This window comes from Gouania willdenowi, chromosome 9, assembly GCF_900634775.1.
Source record: "Gouania willdenowi chromosome 9, fGouWil2.1, whole genome shotgun sequence".
NCBI lineage: Eukaryota > Metazoa > Chordata > Actinopteri > Blenniiformes > Gobiesocidae > Gouania > Gouania willdenowi.
The window spans coordinates 20,864,060-20,883,851 of record NC_041052.1 but is presented as its reverse complement, the minus strand read 5'-3'; the positions used below and the strand labels follow the sequence as shown (position 1 = coordinate 20,883,851).

At 39.7% G+C, this 19,792-nt stretch overlaps 1 protein-coding gene across 13 annotated transcripts in view; it reads left to right on the top strand.

The window, feature by feature from the left end:
- The window catches only part of trpm3 (transient receptor potential cation channel, subfamily M, member 3), a 221,555-nt gene that overhangs the window by 187,797 nt on the left and 13,966 nt on the right, over positions 1-19,792 (top strand). For 7 of the 13 annotated variants that reach the window (XM_028458380.1, XM_028458375.1, XM_028458379.1 and 4 more), the window contains 6 exons: positions 2,384-2,676; positions 5,556-5,784; positions 11,203-11,406; positions 14,926-15,066; positions 16,666-16,794; positions 18,811-19,062. In XM_028458380.1, coding sequence (XP_028314181.1) covers positions 2,384-2,676; positions 5,556-5,784; positions 11,203-11,406; positions 14,926-15,066; positions 16,666-16,794; positions 18,811-19,062 — 1,248 coding nt within the window. The remainder of the gene's footprint in view (positions 1-2,383; positions 2,677-5,555; positions 5,785-11,202; positions 11,407-14,925; positions 15,067-16,665; positions 16,795-18,810; positions 19,063-19,792) is intronic. The other 6 variants (XM_028458383.1, XM_028458377.1, XM_028458381.1 and 3 more) reach the window with 1 other exon arrangement.

Genomic DNA, 19,792 nt, shown 5'->3' with positions numbered 1-19,792 from the left:
TGTAGTTGGGGATCCAAAGCTGGGTCCCTGGGTTTCCAATTAACTTTAATTAATGGGTTTTTTTTTTTTTTTTTTTTTTTTTTTTTTTTAATTAAAAAGAAAAACAAGGTTTGAATGACTCGTTCGTGTTTGTGTCGTTAAAAAGAAGGGGAAAGATCTTAAACCTTTATTTTTGAAACAGTACGTATGTAGCACCAAATTAGTGCCCAGCTTTACACTAGGGGTTGAACGACTTCATAATTTTAAAGGTCGACTTTATGTGCCTACGAGTCGAGTTGACGTTGAGCCGAGTGCCGCTGTTGTGCCAAAATCTGTGACTGCAGATGGCAACAGTTCCAACTCCTGCGGTTTCTCTGCAGATATTTCCCCCCCTTAAACTTGTTCGTAATTCTTCTGCAGTCTGCATTGACTTCACCCACCAAAGCATCATGTTTAAGGGGAGTAAATAGCTCCTTAATAGCTACAAAGAGGTTTACGCAGTTGATGTAGCACTCTTCTTCTCTACCGCCAAGAAGCCGCAGCGGTTACAGATGCTGCTTTGCCTACCATGACTCTACCGTAACTGTTAAGCCGCGAGGCTTCCTCAGCGTTCAGACTTTGTTTGGCCTGTTTTTATGGTAGCATAGGCTTCCTTCACTGAAGCCGGTTTTGTGCCAAAATCTGTGACTGCTACGACTTCTCGGCGGTAGAGAAGAAGAGTGCTACGTCAACTGCGTAAACCTCTTCGTAGCTATTAAGGAGCTATTTACTCCCCCTTAAACATGTCGCTCCGGTGGGGGAAATAAATGCAGACTGGAGAAGAATTACAAACATGTTTAAGCAGGAGTAAATTTCCACTGAGAAGCCGCAGGGGTTGTAACTGTCGCCACCTTCGGTCACAGATTTTTTCGTGTCACAGATTTTGGCGCAACAACGGTCTTCCCCCTCTAACGGAGCCTCCGTCCTGCGCTGCTGATGTTGGATCTGCTTAAGACACAGACATGTTACTACTACAGCTAACGTTAGCATGTATATTAGCCTTAGTATCTGCCTACCAGCTGCAGTTTGAGCACAAACTAGGAAGGAGCAAGAAACGCTTGATGTTATGCTGCCTTGCCTTGCAGGGGTACTAGGACCCTCGTTTGCTGTGTTGTGCCACCATCTTGGGCAAAAGTCAGGTACTGCGACTAGTCAATCTCACGTGAACAGACTCCCGAGACAACGCTAAAGTCGAATAGTCGACTAATCGACGAGTCGGTTCAACCCCTACTTTACACACAATATAAACTATATATAGAAAGAAATGTGTTTCATGAGGTCAAAGGACTACAGTTTTTAATCATGATTAATCAAATGATTTTACTAAGTTCATTGGGATTACTCGCAATTTGTTTTTTTCTTTATAAACTTAGCATATTTTATTTGTTCTAAGTGCTTTATTAAAATGAATATTTCCTTTCAAAAGGAAACAGATATCTATCACTTTTTTTCTTTGTAAATCTGAACTTGAAGTCATTTATAGCCACTGCTAGATATCCCTGGTAGGTGTGAGCCAAACTACAAGTCATAACAACATTCATCCATCCATCCATTTTCCACTCATAACAACATAATTAAGGATAATATTTCTGTTTTAAGCCAGATGACAGCAGAGCATGTGTTTCGCAGGCATTTAGCAATATGCAGGAAAGCAGGGGCCAAAGGCCAAAGTCTCCTTGCTGCCATCATTTTTCTTAGATTATCTGTGACAAGTCTTCTTACTATATTTTAAGTTTCAATGAAGTGACTCAAGAGTGAAAAGCTCAATTATTATCGTTATTAATAAGACAACGAGTTAGTGTGATAAAAAAAAAAAAAATCTGACAACTTTGATAGCTATATTAAACATGCTTGAGCAAAGAGGATTTTTAATTTTCATGGCAGGTCTAAGGTGTAATTACTTTTTGCTACTTGTGCCGATGTCAAATGAACAATTGTGCAATAAAATGCTCTGATCACACATTTTCAGATCGCTGCCCACATGTGAAATTAAACAAGCCAATCATGTTTCTGGAAAGGTTTTTGTTTTTTTTTGCTCTATCAAAAACTTGCCCCATGCTCCAGATTTGTCTTTGCTGCAGTGCTTTTCACCTCAGCAGTTGTCAGTTTACACCAGTTTTTTTTTTTCCTAAAGATCATCCTGTAGTCCTAAAAGCAATGCCAGCTGGCACAGTGTGTCTGGCTGCCAAATAAAACTAATAAATAACTTTTTGATGTTTTTTCATTGAGTGGAAACACTGTTATTATTCATAGAAAACAACACACCCCAATATTGACATAAAATTAAGCTTATATACACTGAACTTGTTCTGTTTTAATGCAATAATATTTGTATGGATGATCATCTGTTATTAATCTTCATCAGGATGACATGCCAATACGCAGAGGGCGCCAAAAGACTACAAAGAAACGGGAGGAGGAGGTGGACATCGACTTGGACGACCCAGAAATCAACCATTTCCCCTTTCCATTCCATGAGTTGATGGTGTGGGCTGTGCTCATGAAACGTCAGAAAATGGCACTGTTCTTTTGGCAGCACGGTGAAGAGGCCATGGCCAAGGCCCTGGTGGCGTGCAAGCTTTGCAAGGCTATGGCGCACGAAGCATCCGAGAACGACATGGTGGATGACATCTCCCAAGAGCTAAATCACAACTCAAGGTTAGTAACACAATTCATCTAATTATGGCAACACCCACACTAATATATATGCTTGGTTTGTTCATGAACATGCGTTAAAGGCGGGCTTACACTGTGCGATTTTTGGGCCATTTTGAGCTGATTTTTCACTCGTGCAACTATTTTTGAGATTGGGCCGAGTCGCGGCTACATCGTGCGTTGTGCATCGTGTAGTATACATGAGCTCACGAGAAGCGATTAACACCTCTCGACCAGCTCCCGATCAGCAATCGTATAGTCGTAAGAAAATCGAACGTTTGAAATCCTGGTCGCCCCTCGTGAGGGTATTTTTTATTTATTTATTTATTTATCCAGTTTATTTCCAACATGGTTGCATTCACAGAAGTTTTGTTATTCTTTTTTTTTTTTTCTGTACATGCCGAAAAAGGAGACGAGAGAAGCAGTTTGCTTATCTAAGTCCCGTCCCCTGTTTTGAACACAGAAAATTTACATCAAAGCTTGTCTCTCAATTTATTTTGAGAGACTGTTGAAGCAGTGCCACGGACCGGCTTACCTCAAACTCTCACACTGCACATGCTTGAACACCGTAGGACCGCTCTAAAATTGACGGACAGTACCACCCATGTCTGTCCAGCCAGTTCCTGGTCCATCACATCGCAGCCTTTTCTTTTCTGAAGCTCTTTCTGCTGAGATTTTGCGAGTGTCTTCTTCTTCTTCTGTTTTAATGGGCGACTCTTCAGAGTTCTTCTCCTTCTTCTAATTTTTACGTTGCATTTCCGAAAACAAAACCCCGACGTGTCGTGTACGGAGGTACAGTTTGAGCAGTCAGGTTGTGTCAGAGTGTCGGTCCGTGTAGTGTTAAAACATGAATTGTGAGCTGCGAACATTCAGACTCTGCAAATGAGTCGCACAATTTGAGCTGGAGCTGATTACAACGATTGAAAAAATTGATGTGCGCCCCCCTTAACTGATTAAAGAAAAAACATTTGAATTTGTATCGGAACATTTGCCTCTTTATACAAATGTTTATTAGTTTAAAAAAAACTCACCACAATTGAACAACTAGAGCTGCTATTGGGATGACACATACAGTAAATTATTGGGATGTGTCACAGGTAATTTGGGCAATTAAATCTAAGAAAAGACAGGATTGAAATGTTCTGGTGTGTGTCGAGGATAAAAGTGTAGAGGTCTACTCCAACACACACCCACACACACACACACACACAGTTAGCCACACATGAATGATCTTGGAGCTGGCATATTTTGAGTTCACTTCCCACAGAGAATTAGTCTGGCTTCCTTGAAAGAGCTCATTTATACACATACATTTTAATATCTAATGTTTACCACTGATGTTTGCTTCTAAACTCCAGGGATATTCTTGTGAAGTTGTTGTTTGTGTACATACAGCCATGTCTGGAATCTATAGGGGTCTCCTTAAGGATGGCTGCATTTCCAGTTTTGCAATACTTGTCTTTTTATATAACCTTGAATGAAATATTATCAAAGTCAATTGCTTCAGACGTAGATCATAACTGTGAGTTATGTTGCGCATCGATGGTACTATAGATACCGTCACAGGCTGAAGGGTTGGAGGACCCAGATGCAGAGAAAGGAGGTAGCATGCAGGAGTAATGCTCATAAAACCAGTCCACGTTTATCATGAACAAAGAACGAAATGAAGATAAACCAAGAAACCTAAACCTGTGTTGAACTGGAGGTGGTGAGACGTCACAGCAGCACACAGGCAGGGAAAACAACGGAAGACAACGACTGTGTTCGAAATTTCATACTAACGTACTACTCGCACTAAGTTAGACGTCAAAATGAGTAAGTAGTGCGTTCACGAGAAATACCCGGATGTGTACTATATTGGTATATTTTTTAAGTATGCACGGTGGGCACACTCATCATGCTCAACCGGCCCATGATGCATTGCGAGCGGAACGGAAAATCGTCCTGGGACTGTTTTTTACCAAATCAAACATCCCCTTTTCAAAACAAAAGCATCTCTTCTTGTCTTCCATTACTTTTTTAACACTTTAGTAAATAGAGCTCTTGTTTCAAAGTTAACCGGACGTTTTGTCAGTAGTAGTAAAATGGCGAGTCTCAGAAAAAATGTCGGCATGAAATATGTTTTCCACGAGTTTTATGAATCATATAACCAGATGTTGTTATTCTTCTTTCTCACTTTCAACTGTCTCACTCAAAATGTTTTCAGAACTTTCAAAGGTGGCGAAACAACAGAGATATTTTTGCCTCAGGTTTTTGCCATTGTAAGTTTGAAATGCATCTTGGGAAACTTTGAAGTATATTTCAGTGGGAACGGTCATCATTGGTCATTATCCTAATCATTCTTGTAGTATATAGTAGACAGTATATACTCATTGAGTTTGCAGTGCCAATGAACCAATAACTACTCTGTGTCTAAAGACTCTAAATGAGGGAGGCTGATTAGGTAATGAAGCACACCTGGGCGCAAAACAGGAGGGAGCCTAACACACACACACACACACACACACACACACTGAAAAGACTGGGAGTGAAACACACACAGGCTGGAATCCAATACCAAACAAGACAGACCTAAAAAATAAACAGATGATCTATTAAAACAAAATAAATACAACTTAAATATACCACCCCTATCAGACCATGACTGTCACAACTTATCTAAAACCTCTGAAGTTATAATGCAATGTTAATGACAATGCTTATGTAAATAATAATCTATACCACAAATACTCAAACATTCTTAACACGTGTGTGTCTACAAGTATTCCAATGCCATTTTAATCCACTTTTAGCCAGTTTGATCACATTTTCCCAATTTGCAAACAGAATACAATGAAGCGAGACTCTTGGTGAGCCTGTGTATATGCTCCATATTTTCTCAGAGAGTTTGGCCAGCTGGCAGTGGAGCTCCTCGACCAGTCCTATAAACAGGATGAGCAGATGGCGATGAAGTTGCTGACATACGAACTGAAGAACTGGAGCAACGCCACCTGCCTGCAATTGGCAGTAGCAGCCAAACATCGAGATTTCATCGCTCACACTTGTAGCCAGATGCTGCTGACCGACATGTGGATGGGACGTCTGCGCATGCGCAAGAACTCAGGCCTGAAGGTAGAGTGGGAGGCACTTGTTTGGGATCACTTTGGAGTAAAGAAAAGTATCATTAATGACTTTGTTTTTATGATATATATATATATATATATATATATATATATACATAGAAAAAAATCCCACTCGGAAAAGTAGTTGGGCTTCAGATATTATATAGAAGGTTAGTAACTTCCTTGCAGATAATCCAGGAAATCAAACTGAACCAAACTCCAAAGCATTTAGGTTTACCATCCTTTATTTCAGATTTTAGTGAATCCACCCCAAGCCTCCTCAGAGTTCACAGTCAGGTCGTCTTCTAACGTGTCTTCTGTGTATTGGAAAGTAGAGGCCATATTAAAACTATTTAATCAGATGCGTCTGATTACAGGAAACACATCAGAGTACTCATTTAAATGGTCTCAATTTATGTAGTGCGTTACTCCAAAAGCATTTTACAATAGCATCCGCATTTGTCCATTCACACTTACTGTACATTCACACACCAATTGGGATAGAGCTACCATGCAAGGGGCTTATCTACCATTGGCAGCAACTTAGGGTTCTGTGTCTTGGCCAAGGACACTTTGACACTAAGTAAGTAAGTAGGTAAGTAAGTAATTTATTTACACAGTACTTTTTGCAGATAAAATCACAAAGTGCTGTACAGAGCTGTGGAGAAATTAATACAACAAGTGCATCATCATAATAGAATAATAAAACATGGGTGCATATACATCATAGGAACAGCATCATAAAAGGATAATAAAAATGTAAAATCCAGTTAACTAAAAAGCTTTTCTGAATAGCGAAGTCTTCAACAGTTTCTTAAAAGTAAGTTCATTCTATAGCACTTGTCACAGACAGAGGTCACAAAGTGCTTTACATATTCACTCATTCACACTCACACACCAATGGGACAGAGCTGCCATGCAAGGCGCTAGTCAACCACTGGGAGCAACTTGGGGTTCAGTGTCTTGCCCATGGACACTTCGACACATAGACCGGTATCGAACCCCCAACCTCTCGATCAGAGGATGACCCCCTCTATCACCTGAGCCATGAGTCGCCCAAAAGTCTAGTTAGGTCTAGATTTGGAATCAATCCCTCTGTGATAGAAAACAACCCATATACCACCTGATCCCTCCTCTTGGCCAGCTCCTGATGGATGGATGGATGGATGGATGAATGGATGGATGGATGGAGGAACTTCTGCCATCCCTTGACGAGTTTAGGCTAAAAAAAAGGCATTTTTAAGATCGAATGAAAGAAAATAGTGGGTATTAGAGACACACTTCCAATATAGAAGTGTGTCTCCTATATCTAAAGCAGCTGCTCCTGTAGAGAGCACTCTCAGTCAAGTGTACGGGTTTCGATTAAGACTGCTAGTTAACTTTTAAGCAATATTTGCTTATGTGGGTCTCCTAGACGTCTGGTGGTTGGGTGATAGCAGCCAGCTGCTCAGATCAGAGATTAAAGTTATTATAATGAAAGTCCGTCATGGGATTTACTGAAGGCTGAGTTCACAGTCACACTCATTCAGATGCTAGGTGAGGAAAGATCATGGGTCTGGTTGGCTAGTTTCTCAGTGCATTCAGACTGCAGCAAGGGCTTTAAGTATGGTTTGGCCTTTGCAGAAGGTTGGAAGAAAGAGCACAGCTGAAGCAAACGCACTAGACCATGAAGACAGTGAAGCAACCACAGTGTGGAACAAACATAAGTCAGTGCCCCAGGGAATGTATTATATGGAAGAAATGTTTCCATCAAAATCAAAGGTGCATAATTTTTACAGGCTCTATGGTTTCAGTATAAATCATTTAAATAGTCTCAGCTATCAATGGACCATGAGTCATGGCACAGCTTTCCTCACACATCTGTTGGCCTTAAATCACACTGATAAGTTTGCCTTTAATCCAGTTATGACAATCTGACTTCTTATTTAATATTAAGAACGGGATTGAGGTCAATTATAATTGTAATTGTATTTTTTAAAAATCTGTTGCTGTCACAATCATAATTAAAATAAGACAAAAGATAAGATAATCCTTCATTCATCTTGCATTGGAGAAATTTGCAGTGTTACAGCAGCACAGCAGGATAACAGAAGAAACTCACTCAGTGCAAAATTAGATTAGATAAAAATATCAAAGTTAAAAAAGAGCCAGTAACATCAACATGTACTGTACGTGTGTATACACTGTATGAACACTATCATGCACACAGTACATATAAGGATGGGCATGTTATTGCACAAGTGGTCCCATTTATTATTATCATTGAAATGCAAATCAAAATCAAAAATAAAAATACAAATAAGATCAGGTGGGGATGACATTTCATGACATTATTATTGAGTTAGGGGTGAATTGTCCGGTATGTGGGTGTGTTTTTGCGATCTGCAGGGAGCAGGCTCGGTTAAACAGTGATGTAATTGAGTGTAGATAATTGACTTTGTAATTGTAATTTCCATGAAAATTCTATAAAATTGTCAATTATAATTTAACGCAAAACTGGGGAACCATGTTACAGTAATGTGAACAGTCATACACGTGTAGTAAACAATTATTAGAATATGTTTCATATCAAGCTTTCCCACATTTCACCATTTAAAAGGATTATACTGACACAAAAAAATGATCAGATGCCCACACTATAAATATTAATACCTATAATTTCATTGATTAGGAAGCCTAACAAGGTACCTATAGATAAGAAAGAAGTTAGATCATATATATGCGTTATTAGTGTATTTTACAGCTGATTTAGGACCTGTTATCATAAGAGATGCTAACACAACTTGTATTAAGTTATTTATTTCATGCTCAGTCATTGTGATCAATTTAAATTGAACTTTAGTGGTTGAGAATGTAATTGGAATTGAATTTCTCAGGAAAAAAATGCTGGTCACTGTATTCGTAATTGAATTGTAATTGAACATGGATAATTGTAATAGATACATTAATCAATGGTCAGAATGTCCTTTTCTTCATCATCAAACCTTACATTTATAAACTGGTGTTACATGTAAAATTAACACTTTTTCTCAGTTTTTAAACAAAATCTACTTTTTAAAATGTTTAATTTTCAACACATTCATGCATGAAATGAAGTAGCAATTTTTTTTACTGTTTTCAGTCTTTAATTAGTGATTTTGCAGGTAAGTGGGATTTCATTGCCCAGCTTTCCATTTCACTGTCAGTCCTTTGTTCTTCACCAGCCCACTGTGGTTGGGGCTTCGCTTCCTGCCGGCTCCTCTTGTTTGACTATTATTTGTTTGGAGTGAACAGCGCGTCTGCCTCTGTTATCAGCGGTGCGTCTGTCTGACTCTCAGCCATCCTATCAGTTTAGTATCCTTGCTGTGAAATAATGCTTTCATAATGAGTTCCACAATGACAAATTCCTTCCTGAGCTGTCGAATACACCTGACCTCTTTCAGTCAGCTTCCTGTCGGCTCATGCGTTACAATCAGGTGTTCACAAGAGTACATTTATATTCTTTGAATGACACATCTGAGAGCCAGACATGAATGTTTCTACATTGTGCCATGCTGCTGACACACTGCAAGAAGCGTGTGAGCGACTACTTTGTTGTCAATCATTAAGAGTTTATGTCTGGACAAACAAAGGCCCTGTTGTTTTATTTAGAGCGTAACTTCATAATAGATGCACCACAGAGGAAGAACTGCATATCCAGGAAGCATTAATAATAAAATAACTTCTGAAATACTAAACAGAAGGCAAGCAAGCATAGATTACAGCAAATAAATAATGTGACGAAACATTAAAAATTCACTAGTCCTGAAGTATTACAACATAAGGTAGGTTTGAAATCTGGAGATGACATAACTAGTGCACGTTTTGGACCAGGATGCACTCGTGAAAATATTGACAAATTTGAATGAGCTGATCCTACGCTAAAAATCAATAATTACAGTTAGGCAACATTGTCGGCCCACCAATATTATCGGCGGATATTTGCCATAAAATGTTATATTGGTTGACATTGGTATCAGTTTTCCACCATTGTTACAAAACAGACATAAAAGTTTGTGTTTCTTATAGTGTTAAAATTAGATGAAATATGTAGTAAGTTAACGTAGTTTTCTTATTTGCAAAGAAGATGGTTTATGTGGAATGAAGTTAGTTGGGTGTCACGTTAAATGTAGGCTTAATGTGTGGAGATATATATTATGTGACCTGAAAGTACTAGGGAGAGGGGAAGTGGGTCTACATATTCGGGGCTGAACAACTTCATAATTTTAAAAGTCAACTTCATGTGCATTCTAGTCAAGTCGACTAGTCGATGACGCAACCAAGAGCCGAAGCCGAGCGGCAGCTGAATGCCAGTGTTGTGCCAAAATCTGTGACCCGAAAAAATCGTGGCGACAGTTCCAACCCCTGTGGCTTCTCGGCGGACATTTAATCCCCCTTAAACACGTTTGTAATTCTTTTCCAGTCTGCCCACCCGAGCATCATGTTTAAGGGAGTGTAAATAGCTCCTTGATAGCTACAAAGAGGTTTACGCAGTTGACGTCGCACTCTTCGTAGCCGCAGCAATCACAGATTTTTTTGGGTCACAGACTTTGGCACAACACCTGCTTCGGCGAAGGAAGCCGAAGCTACCGTAAAAACAGCCCAAACAAAGCCTGAACGCCCTGCTCTGAGGAAGCCTCGGGGATTAACAGTTACTGGAGATTCACGGTGGGCGAAGCAGCAGTGTTCCTGGGTTTACTTAGCTTCTATAGCATGTCCTGTGTCCCAGGGGCTGGTGGTCTTCCATTATGGTTTCCAGATCTGCTTAATACACAGACATGTTACCACTACAGCTAGCGTTAGCATGTATATTAGCCGCATGGGCAAAAAGCTTATATCTAACAGGTCTCTTATATGTGAGCTTTTATTATGTGATGTAATTTGTTCTCTCAAAAAATGTTGTATTCACACTTTTTTCACAGCATTTAACTGTCAATATAAAGCTCTCATAATTTGTATCTGTCAATATTTAAAAAGTTTGAATGTTTTGATAAATAATGTACAATAGTCCTGGGGCAAGGAGGTTCTGGTTTTTCTGGTGTTTAATTTATTTTATTAATTTGTCTGTGAGGAGTCTCGCTCAAAAACTAACGGAATAATATGAAATGGGAATTTTGGGGATGATCTGGTTCAATATCTCGAATTTAACATTTAGGTGAAAATGAGTGCTTTCTGGTTTAGCTGCTGTGTTAACATGCCCCAGAAGAACATACAAGCAACCCAATAACAAATAGATTGAGACCCCTACTTAATACATTACTGGACAGGTTTTAAAAACAAATGTTTTCCCAGTTTTTCCTAAACCCATGCAGTAGCCGCACCCATGAGCAGATACTAGAGTGTTTTCTAAGAAGAAGCTGCTGTACATTTCAGGTTTCAAGGGTTTTTACCAGTGTCCATGTCTAACCAGGTCATTTTGGGACTCCTTCTGCCTCCATCAATCCTGAGTCTGGAGTTCAAAAACAAGGATGAGATGTCGTACATGCCCCAGGATCAGGAGACGTACCTTCAGGAAAAAGAGGAGGAGGAACCCGAGAAGCCGGTCAAAGAAAAGGAGGAAGAGGACATGGAGTTCACAGTAAGATCTTACTGTGAGACGCAGTACAACTCCGTGGTGAGAGAACCCACCTCAGCCCTGCATCTCAGTCTTTGTACAACAAACACATACATTCGTTAAGTCATCATGTTAACTGACTGACATCCTCTCTTGTGGAGTCCTTCAAAAAATTGTTGTTATTGTCCACGATGAGAGGATGTTCACACACGCACACACACACACAGAGTATATTTCTCTTTATTCTGGCCAACTGGAACATTCCAGTCAAATCAATCTTTCCTGTTTCTCGTTGTCCCAGCAAAGACATAATTGTGGAGTTGTAGCGTCTCAGTCTGTCGCCGCTTTGTGGGTTCCCTCGTGTATGTTTCTCCTTCCATCTATATCCTCTACTTTGGTTTCTTTCCTTCTCCTTTCTATTTTCTGCTCAGATCTTTCTTCTTCTTTGCTGCTTTTATTTTGAGTTTCCTTCCTTCTTTCTTCTTCTTCTTTTTCTTTTTTTTTTCTTGGCTCTGTACTCCTTCCCACTTCTCTCTCTCTCTCTCTCTCTCTCTCTCTTTTCTCTCTCTCTTTCTCTCTCGCTCTCGACCTCTCCCTTTTTCTCCGTTCAGGTCTGATTGAGGTACAGTACTGAATGTTAGCCAATTGCTGCCCCTCACTCTCCCATCAGTGATGGCTTGCTGCAGCACACCACTCAGCATGTCGGCTGTTGAGCATGGGAGGCCCAGGCTTTTGCATTATATAACCGTGTCTGCTGCTGCTGCCGCTGCTGCTGCAGAGCTTAAATCATGCAGAGTCTGAGCACCTTCTCCCAGCTCACAGTGAGAGTTGGTTCATTTGCATAGGCTCGAATGTACAGCAGGATTAGGGCTTGTTCAATTTCAATCCAATCTCTTCTGGTGGTGAAACCAAAAGAGCAAGCATGTGTTTTGAAAGGACTAAGTAATTGTAACGCAGATTCAGGACATATTGTTGGAGTTTTCCCACCTAGTGATTGAACGGAACTTGAATGCCTTTCAGCACCACTGTACATGCGCTCCATCCGCATTCAGCGCAGCCCACAAGCCAGTGCAACACTTCGCCTCTATGGACTATTTCAGTGGTTCTCAAACCTTTTGGCTCAAGTACCCCCTTTCTCTTACCTTTGAATGCAAGTACCCCCTTATGTCCGACGACTACATTTTGCTCAGACTTCTGTGAAAAACCAACGAGAGAGCATAATGACGGAATGAATGAGCGATGACACACATTCTAATCTGTCTTTGTAAATAAGTGGATAGAAAAAATATTGAGTGCCTCCTAAATAGATGTATTTCTATAGTTTTTATCATATACGGTAATTGTTCTCCTTATGTGGGATGAAAACCGACACTTGTACTTTCAGTTCATGTTCTAGTCAAGATCATTTTTGTGTCATTTTGTTTTTTTGTGTCATTGTATGTATTTTTTTTTGTGTGTTTTGTTTGTTTTGTCTGTTCTTTTCATTATTGAGTACATTTTTTTATTTTGTGTGTTTTTGTGTGTTATTGCTATTATTATTATCACCCGCAACAAAGTGTGAAGGGGGATATAGGTTTGAGCTCCGTGCCTCCGTCCGTCCGAGGTAAAGTGGACAGCTTTTCTCAGAAACTGTTTAAGATAGGATTACCAAATTTGGAGTGTGGCTTCAGGGTATCAATTCCTTGATGGAGTTCGAAAATGAGAGGTGTGCATTTTTTCCGGAGTTATTGCCCTTGTTCCGTTTTTTGGACTCTGTTTGCGTTATCTTCAAAGGGGACAGTTTTTCTTTGAAACCATTTAAGACATAACTAAATTCGGTGTGTGGCTTCAGGGTATCAATTCCTTGATGGAGTTAGAAAATGACAAGTGCGCAATAATTTTTTCCGGAGTTATTGCCCTTGTTCCGTTTTTCTTTACTCTGTTGTATTTTCAAAGGGGACAGCTTTTCTTAGAAACCGTTTAAGATAGTCAGTAATTTTATATTCTGATATGATAATATATTCTTATGTATACATCTAAATTTTTATATTTAGGATTTTTAGGAAAAGGGTGAGTTATAATAACAACCAATCTGGCAGGAGATGTTGACGACTGTCTTTTTGTTTAAATTATTATCTCTGTGTGTGTGTGTTTTTGGTGTCGTTTGGTTGTTTCTTATATAGTTTTGTACGTTTCTCTGTTATTTTTTGTGTATTTTTTGTGATCTTGTGTGTTTTTTTTCTCTAATTCAGAGTGTATTTGTTGTTGTTTTGTGTGTTGCTGGTAATAGTAAGCATTTTGTGTATTTTGTTGTTGCTTGTCTGTTGTTTATTATTATTCATTATATTTTCTCTTATTTTGTGTGTTTTTTTGTCGTTTTGTGAGTTGCTATAGTAATATTTAGTATGATTATCATCTTGAACTAAAAATAAACATTATAAACTCCCATAATTTGAATGCTTTCTTTGTTAATTTTCTTCTCCCCCATTTGAGAACCACTGGACAATTTGACACTTGCATTTCTTCTGGCGTCTCTGGTCATGATGCCAACAAATGCATGTGCAATAGGTCCTTTACTTTTGCACTGGCTTCTGTCTGTGCAAATGCGCCCTTCAGATACTTTATGAATCACACAGAGATTCATACACATGCACACAGACTGTGACACCACAGAGGGAGATTGTATTGTCTTATCCGCAGATGCTTTAGAATAAGCCACTCTCTTGTGTTGCGTTTCCCCTGCTGACTGGATCATGTGCATGTTCAGTACAGCAGAGGCATGGTGTGATTTACACAATGGCTTCAGGGCCTGTTCACCTTAAAAGCCCAGTTTCTGTGTGCCTTGGGCAAAACTTTGACTGTATGTCATTTACATATTCTCTATCTGTTTCATAGGAGCTGCGTTATCGTTGATGTATATGTTTAATGAACTGGTGACTGTTCGTTGAGATACGAATTAAACAAGAATAATACTTTAATAAGCTTTTATCACACTTTTATGACACTTCTAAACTTACAATACAATTATGAGAATACTCCCTCATCGGTCTGGTGTTGCTTTGACATTGAGACCATGACCCATTAAAAAAGCGGGCTCCAAACCCTCTCTCTCATGGATAATTTTACACTGTGTCCCAGATCAAAATAATCTTTGTCTTACTTTTTCCTGTCCTTTTTTTTCCTGTTCTCCTCTCCTGTCATATTGTCTCTTTCTAACCACTACATGTTGTCTGAGACACAATCCATGAGTGTACACGTCATACATGTGTTATCAGCCTTCACCCGACTTCACCTCAAACACACATCTCACATTTTGGAATGATGACATTGCTTGTGCTTGCTTCTCTGATCATGATATTGGAAATACTGCAGTAGCTAATATTTTAACACCGTATCCCCCTACGACCCCTTTTTCTTCCTTTTTTTGTCTGGTCTTCAATTTTTTTTTTCCCCCCATCCTACTCTTTCCCTTCCAAATACTCTTCACCTCACCCTCCCTCTGCATTTCTATACGTTTCTCCTCCCTCGGCATTCCCCACTTTCCTCTTCCCCTCAAATCCGTTGATCCTTCATCGCCATGTGGGGTTGCCATAATCCCAGGCAATGCTGGGTAAGGTAACCACGGAGGCATCCAGAAAGAAGACTGTTGAGGAGGTTCAGAACCGCCACAGGCTCATTCCCATGGGACGCAAAATATACGAGTTCTACAATGCTCCGATCGTCAAGTTCTGGTTCCATACGGTGAGTGTCAGGAGCAGCAGCAACATACGTTTTTTATTGGTCACTGTGTTTCTGCTCATACTGGGCTCCCTGGTATTGATTGGTGCTTTCACACGGCCTCTGATGTCATCAGCATTCTGTTCCACTCTATAAACACAAGGAGACTAGGAGCAGGGAAATGGAACCATACAATATGACTTTTCTTTTAACAGTACAATAAAAAGCACCAATCCAACAGTACATATTGTCACTATTGATGTGTAATCAAAGGGAGATTTTCCTTTTGAATTAGCTTTTAAATCACATTTTACACTCTTTTTTTTAACCCTATTTTATTGAGGCTGATTATGTACACATTTGGCATTTTATTCACGATTTTACCTTTTATTTTTACAATTGTGCAACGTTTTATTACATGTTTCAAACCATGGTGTCAATCCCTGTATGAGTTACCTAATTTTATTATAGAGCATTTGAGTTTTTACAACAGCTGCTTGTGCGCGTGATACAAGGCAACATTTTGTTTACTATTAGGTTCTTCAAAGATTTCCTAAATTGTCCCAGCCTGTTGAAAGCTCCACCAATGGGGAAAACCATACTGCATTTTGTTTTATCTCATTAGTCCTTGTCGTCACACACACACACACACACACACACACACACACACACACACACACACACGCACGCACGCACGCACGCACGCACGCACGCGCACGCACACACACACACACACCCCTCCCTCCCTTTGCCCATCAGTTGATAGATATTTATTTAAGTTTATTTTAATAACTATGGTTGTTAAATTAAAAAAAATATTTCCTCTAAGTATGGCTCAGCTCTGAGCTTCATTTGTATTCAAATCCTGTTGTTGAGTGTTTCCCATACTCTTAAGCAAAGTTAATCAAAACCCATTTCACAAACCCGGGGTGCATGTGGGAGTTGCAGCTGGTGTCACACATAATTTAACTCACTTTATCTACCGACACCAGGGGAATGCCTGATTTACGCTTGTCAAGATAGTGTCTCCTGTGTGTTTGTTGTTGCAGGAGCTTCTGTTTTGATCACCACCGATAGTCTCTGACCCACCTCTAACAAGTTTTGTACCAAGAAGGTCTTATCATGTCAAATCCTCCACCATCAGGGATCATTGGTTAAACGCGTTGCACAAACTGACTAATATTTCTTTACAGTGGTTTGTATGTGGTATGATAGTTCTACAAGTTTTATTCATGAAAAATGTTTGGATCATTTATATCTGTCTGCGGCCGGTTTTTCTGCAACATGAATGTTTTCAAAGCCACAGACTATCTGCACACTAAGGATATTGTATAGCACAGTATTGTGCTGTTTACATATAGAGATGTGTACATTGAAATGCATTGTGAGTTAACACAAATGCAGCCTTGAAAAATGCACGTTTACAGCATGAGAACAATATTTAACAGAGAGGTGAAAGGGGTCAACCCTTCTCTAAAACTGTGCTTAATTTAAGCAAATGCATTCAAAAACAATTTCCCCTGCAGCTCTTTTTGACCGTGGAGATTTCAGCTCATTTTGGAAAAGCTCTCTCACACAAACGCAAACATGCAGCCTTGTGAATGCTGTTGTATTTTTATGCAGATGGCATACGTGGGCTACTTGATGCTGTTTAACTACATTGTGCTGGTCAAGATGGATCTGTGGCCTTCGATTCAGGAGTGGATTGTCATTGCTTACATCTTCACCAACGGCATTGAAAAAATGAGAGAGGTACAGTAGAGTTTGCAGCAGCTGCTGCTGCACACAATCTAATTCTGAGCTCATCAGCACAACACAATAAACTGAACGCTCACCGTGCTTCACCACAGAGTTGTCTCCAGGGTGCATCAGAAGCAATGCATTTTGTTTATACTGTCAATAGGGAATACACAATTTACAAAAATATACAGTATTTGCAAAGAGGGAGCCTCACATGATGGTGATTTACACAAAACATTATAATGCATAAAGGAATAGTAACAGAAGTGAGATGGTAAGTGTAGGTTTATTCAATAAGTCCTGTGTCAGTGTTGGAACTGTAACTGTATTAAATTCATCAATCGTCTAACATCATTCCCACATGCTTTCTAAACCGCTTCCTATAATAGGAGATTTTTGAACTCATACTGCCCTCTTGTGGTACACAAGATGGAATGCATTTCTTTAAGACCCCCCTACTGTATACCCACACATCCTGCTCTGATTTCAAATATCCAGCAGCTGAATTTGATACAGTGTGCAGAACTGCACCTACACAGCTCCTTTTTAGTCTTGTGTACTCTAGGACTATAGTTAGACAGTTCCACCTCTCCTGCGTCTTAACACATAACTCAGTAATGAGTTGTTTAAATGATTTTTCCATGTTTCACTGCCATTTTGGCTTTTTTTGTATTAGATATAACCATAGTGTATTCCTTATAGATCATTGAATCAAACATAATTTATATATCACGAGAAATACCAAGAATAATCTTTATTAAAATAGTGGAGAACAAAACTCATAAAATTAAGTACAAACACTTCTATGCATCCGTTCACAGGACTCCACATCCCACAATGCAAAGCCCAAAAATGTCAACAAACAGTATGTTTAGGGTGAAGCAGAAAACAAACTTTCAAGCAGCAATTTTTACCTACCGTATTTCCCTTCTTTTTGGAGTAAATTATGTTTGAGTAATTGATCTATGAGGCATACACTATGATTTTATCTAATAGATAAATATCAGGTTAACAAATTTAACTAAATTATTTCTATTTTCACCCTGATGTGCCTCTGTCTGTTTAGGGTTTTCTTCAAATCTAGCTCAAGGATTGTTCCATATACATTTGTATATATTTTAGATTGACATCTGCTCTAACATACCTGACTGCAGTGGATGTCTTGTATTGCGGCTGTTACGGCAGAATTTACGGTTGACCTCACTTAGTGACATGATTCATTGCTCTGGTTGAATGATGGAATCCAGGAGAAGCATTGATGATTTTATATAAAAAGTTTATTCTATTGCTAAGTAAAAAGGTACAAGATGGAACAAAGTGAGACAAAATTAGCGTCCGTCCAGGCGGACGTCCGAAAGAAGTGCCGCGCCCCGCCCCAACAGTTTCAAAGCTTAAGCTTTTTATACAGATAAGAAAAGGTCCCAACAGTGAGAGACAAAAGGGAGGGAGTCAGATGCATAGTGGCAATGTTGGAGGATGATGAAGATGTTATGAGAAGGTTTGGCTCCAGTCTTTATCTGTCTTGATAAGTGTGTGCGTCAGTGTATGTCTGCATGTGAGCAGAGATTCTGGCCTTGGCAGAGACTGTGCTGCACTGAGAATAATACGATCTGTACTGTTTAATCAGATGTTCAAAAGTGTAATGAGAAATGGAGTCGTCATGTATTAAAACATGACAAATTGTACACATGAACATACATTTGACGATATGATGATGAATATAATAATTGACCATAACACGGCTTTCTCCAGAGCTGAGTGATAATGTTGGTGTGTTGGAGCAGGACTGGAGCACTCAAGGAACTGAGTTTGTAGATAGTGTGCAGTGCAATTGTATCGTCAACGCACAAAGACAAAAGTTCATAGGCACACCCATACTCACTTCTACGGTGACTTTTAGAGACATCAGTAAACTAGTTTTCTGTAACTTGGTCATCTGAAATCTCAATTTAATGTTTTATGACAAATTGAATCTTTCATTTGGACTTCTTCACTCACTTTTTCTCTTTTCCTAAATGTTCTTTTCAGATCTTGATGTCAGAGCCTGGAAAGTTGTTGCAGAAGGTGAAGGTGTGGCTTCAGGAGTACTGGAATATAACGGACCTCATGGCCATCCTCATCTTCTCTGTTGGCATGGTTCTGCGTCTCCAGGAGCCGCCTTTCATGAGCTACGGGCGGGTCATCTATTGTGTCAACATCATCTATTGGTACATCCGTCTGCTTGACATCTTTGGAGTCAACAAGTACCTGGGACCCTACGTGATGATGATTGGAAAGATGGTGAGAGGTGTTGAGGGTGTCATCAGTGTGTGTCGCTCTGTCCTTTCTAACTACATCACACGCTCCCCAATAAACACTTTTCATGTTCATTTGTTTACCCTCTGACAACAATATGAGCTACATTAGTCGGAGCTCATTCAAGCCCCTTAATACAAAGGTTTCCCATAATTACTCAGGTCAGAACAAGCATCTGTGTCTCCTCCTCTTGTTTGATATCCAACATCAGAAGCTCTGATGCAGAATGGAGACAAAAGAGTGGAGATGAAAACCCAAATCTGCATCTGGCTGATGCTCCACTGCTTGTGATGAGGGCTGTTTACGTACTCTGATGCCGCTCTTTACCAAACACTTTGATATGGAAATCAAATTACACCCTCATGCTTGCTATCTGCAGTATTTTAGTACTGCATGATAGCAGTCACTAGTCTTAAAACTTGAGGTATTTTTTTGGTGTTAACATGAACACACGTATCTCTCTAGTTACTGTTGAGAGCAACGCGGCTGCTGCCGTCAGAGAGCTGCTCTGCCGCTCTGAGCGGACTGACAACCATCACTCGGCTTCCACACTATAGAATTAATTCACCTTAAGTAAGCTCATCTTGGTTTACACGCATCTGTTATCACTCTTTCTCCCTGACAGCTCTGTGTGTGTGTGTGGCACAGACCCTCTGCAGTCACGGGGATCCATGAGGACACAAAGTGATCTGTTCCTCCTCAGTGTTTGTGGCTT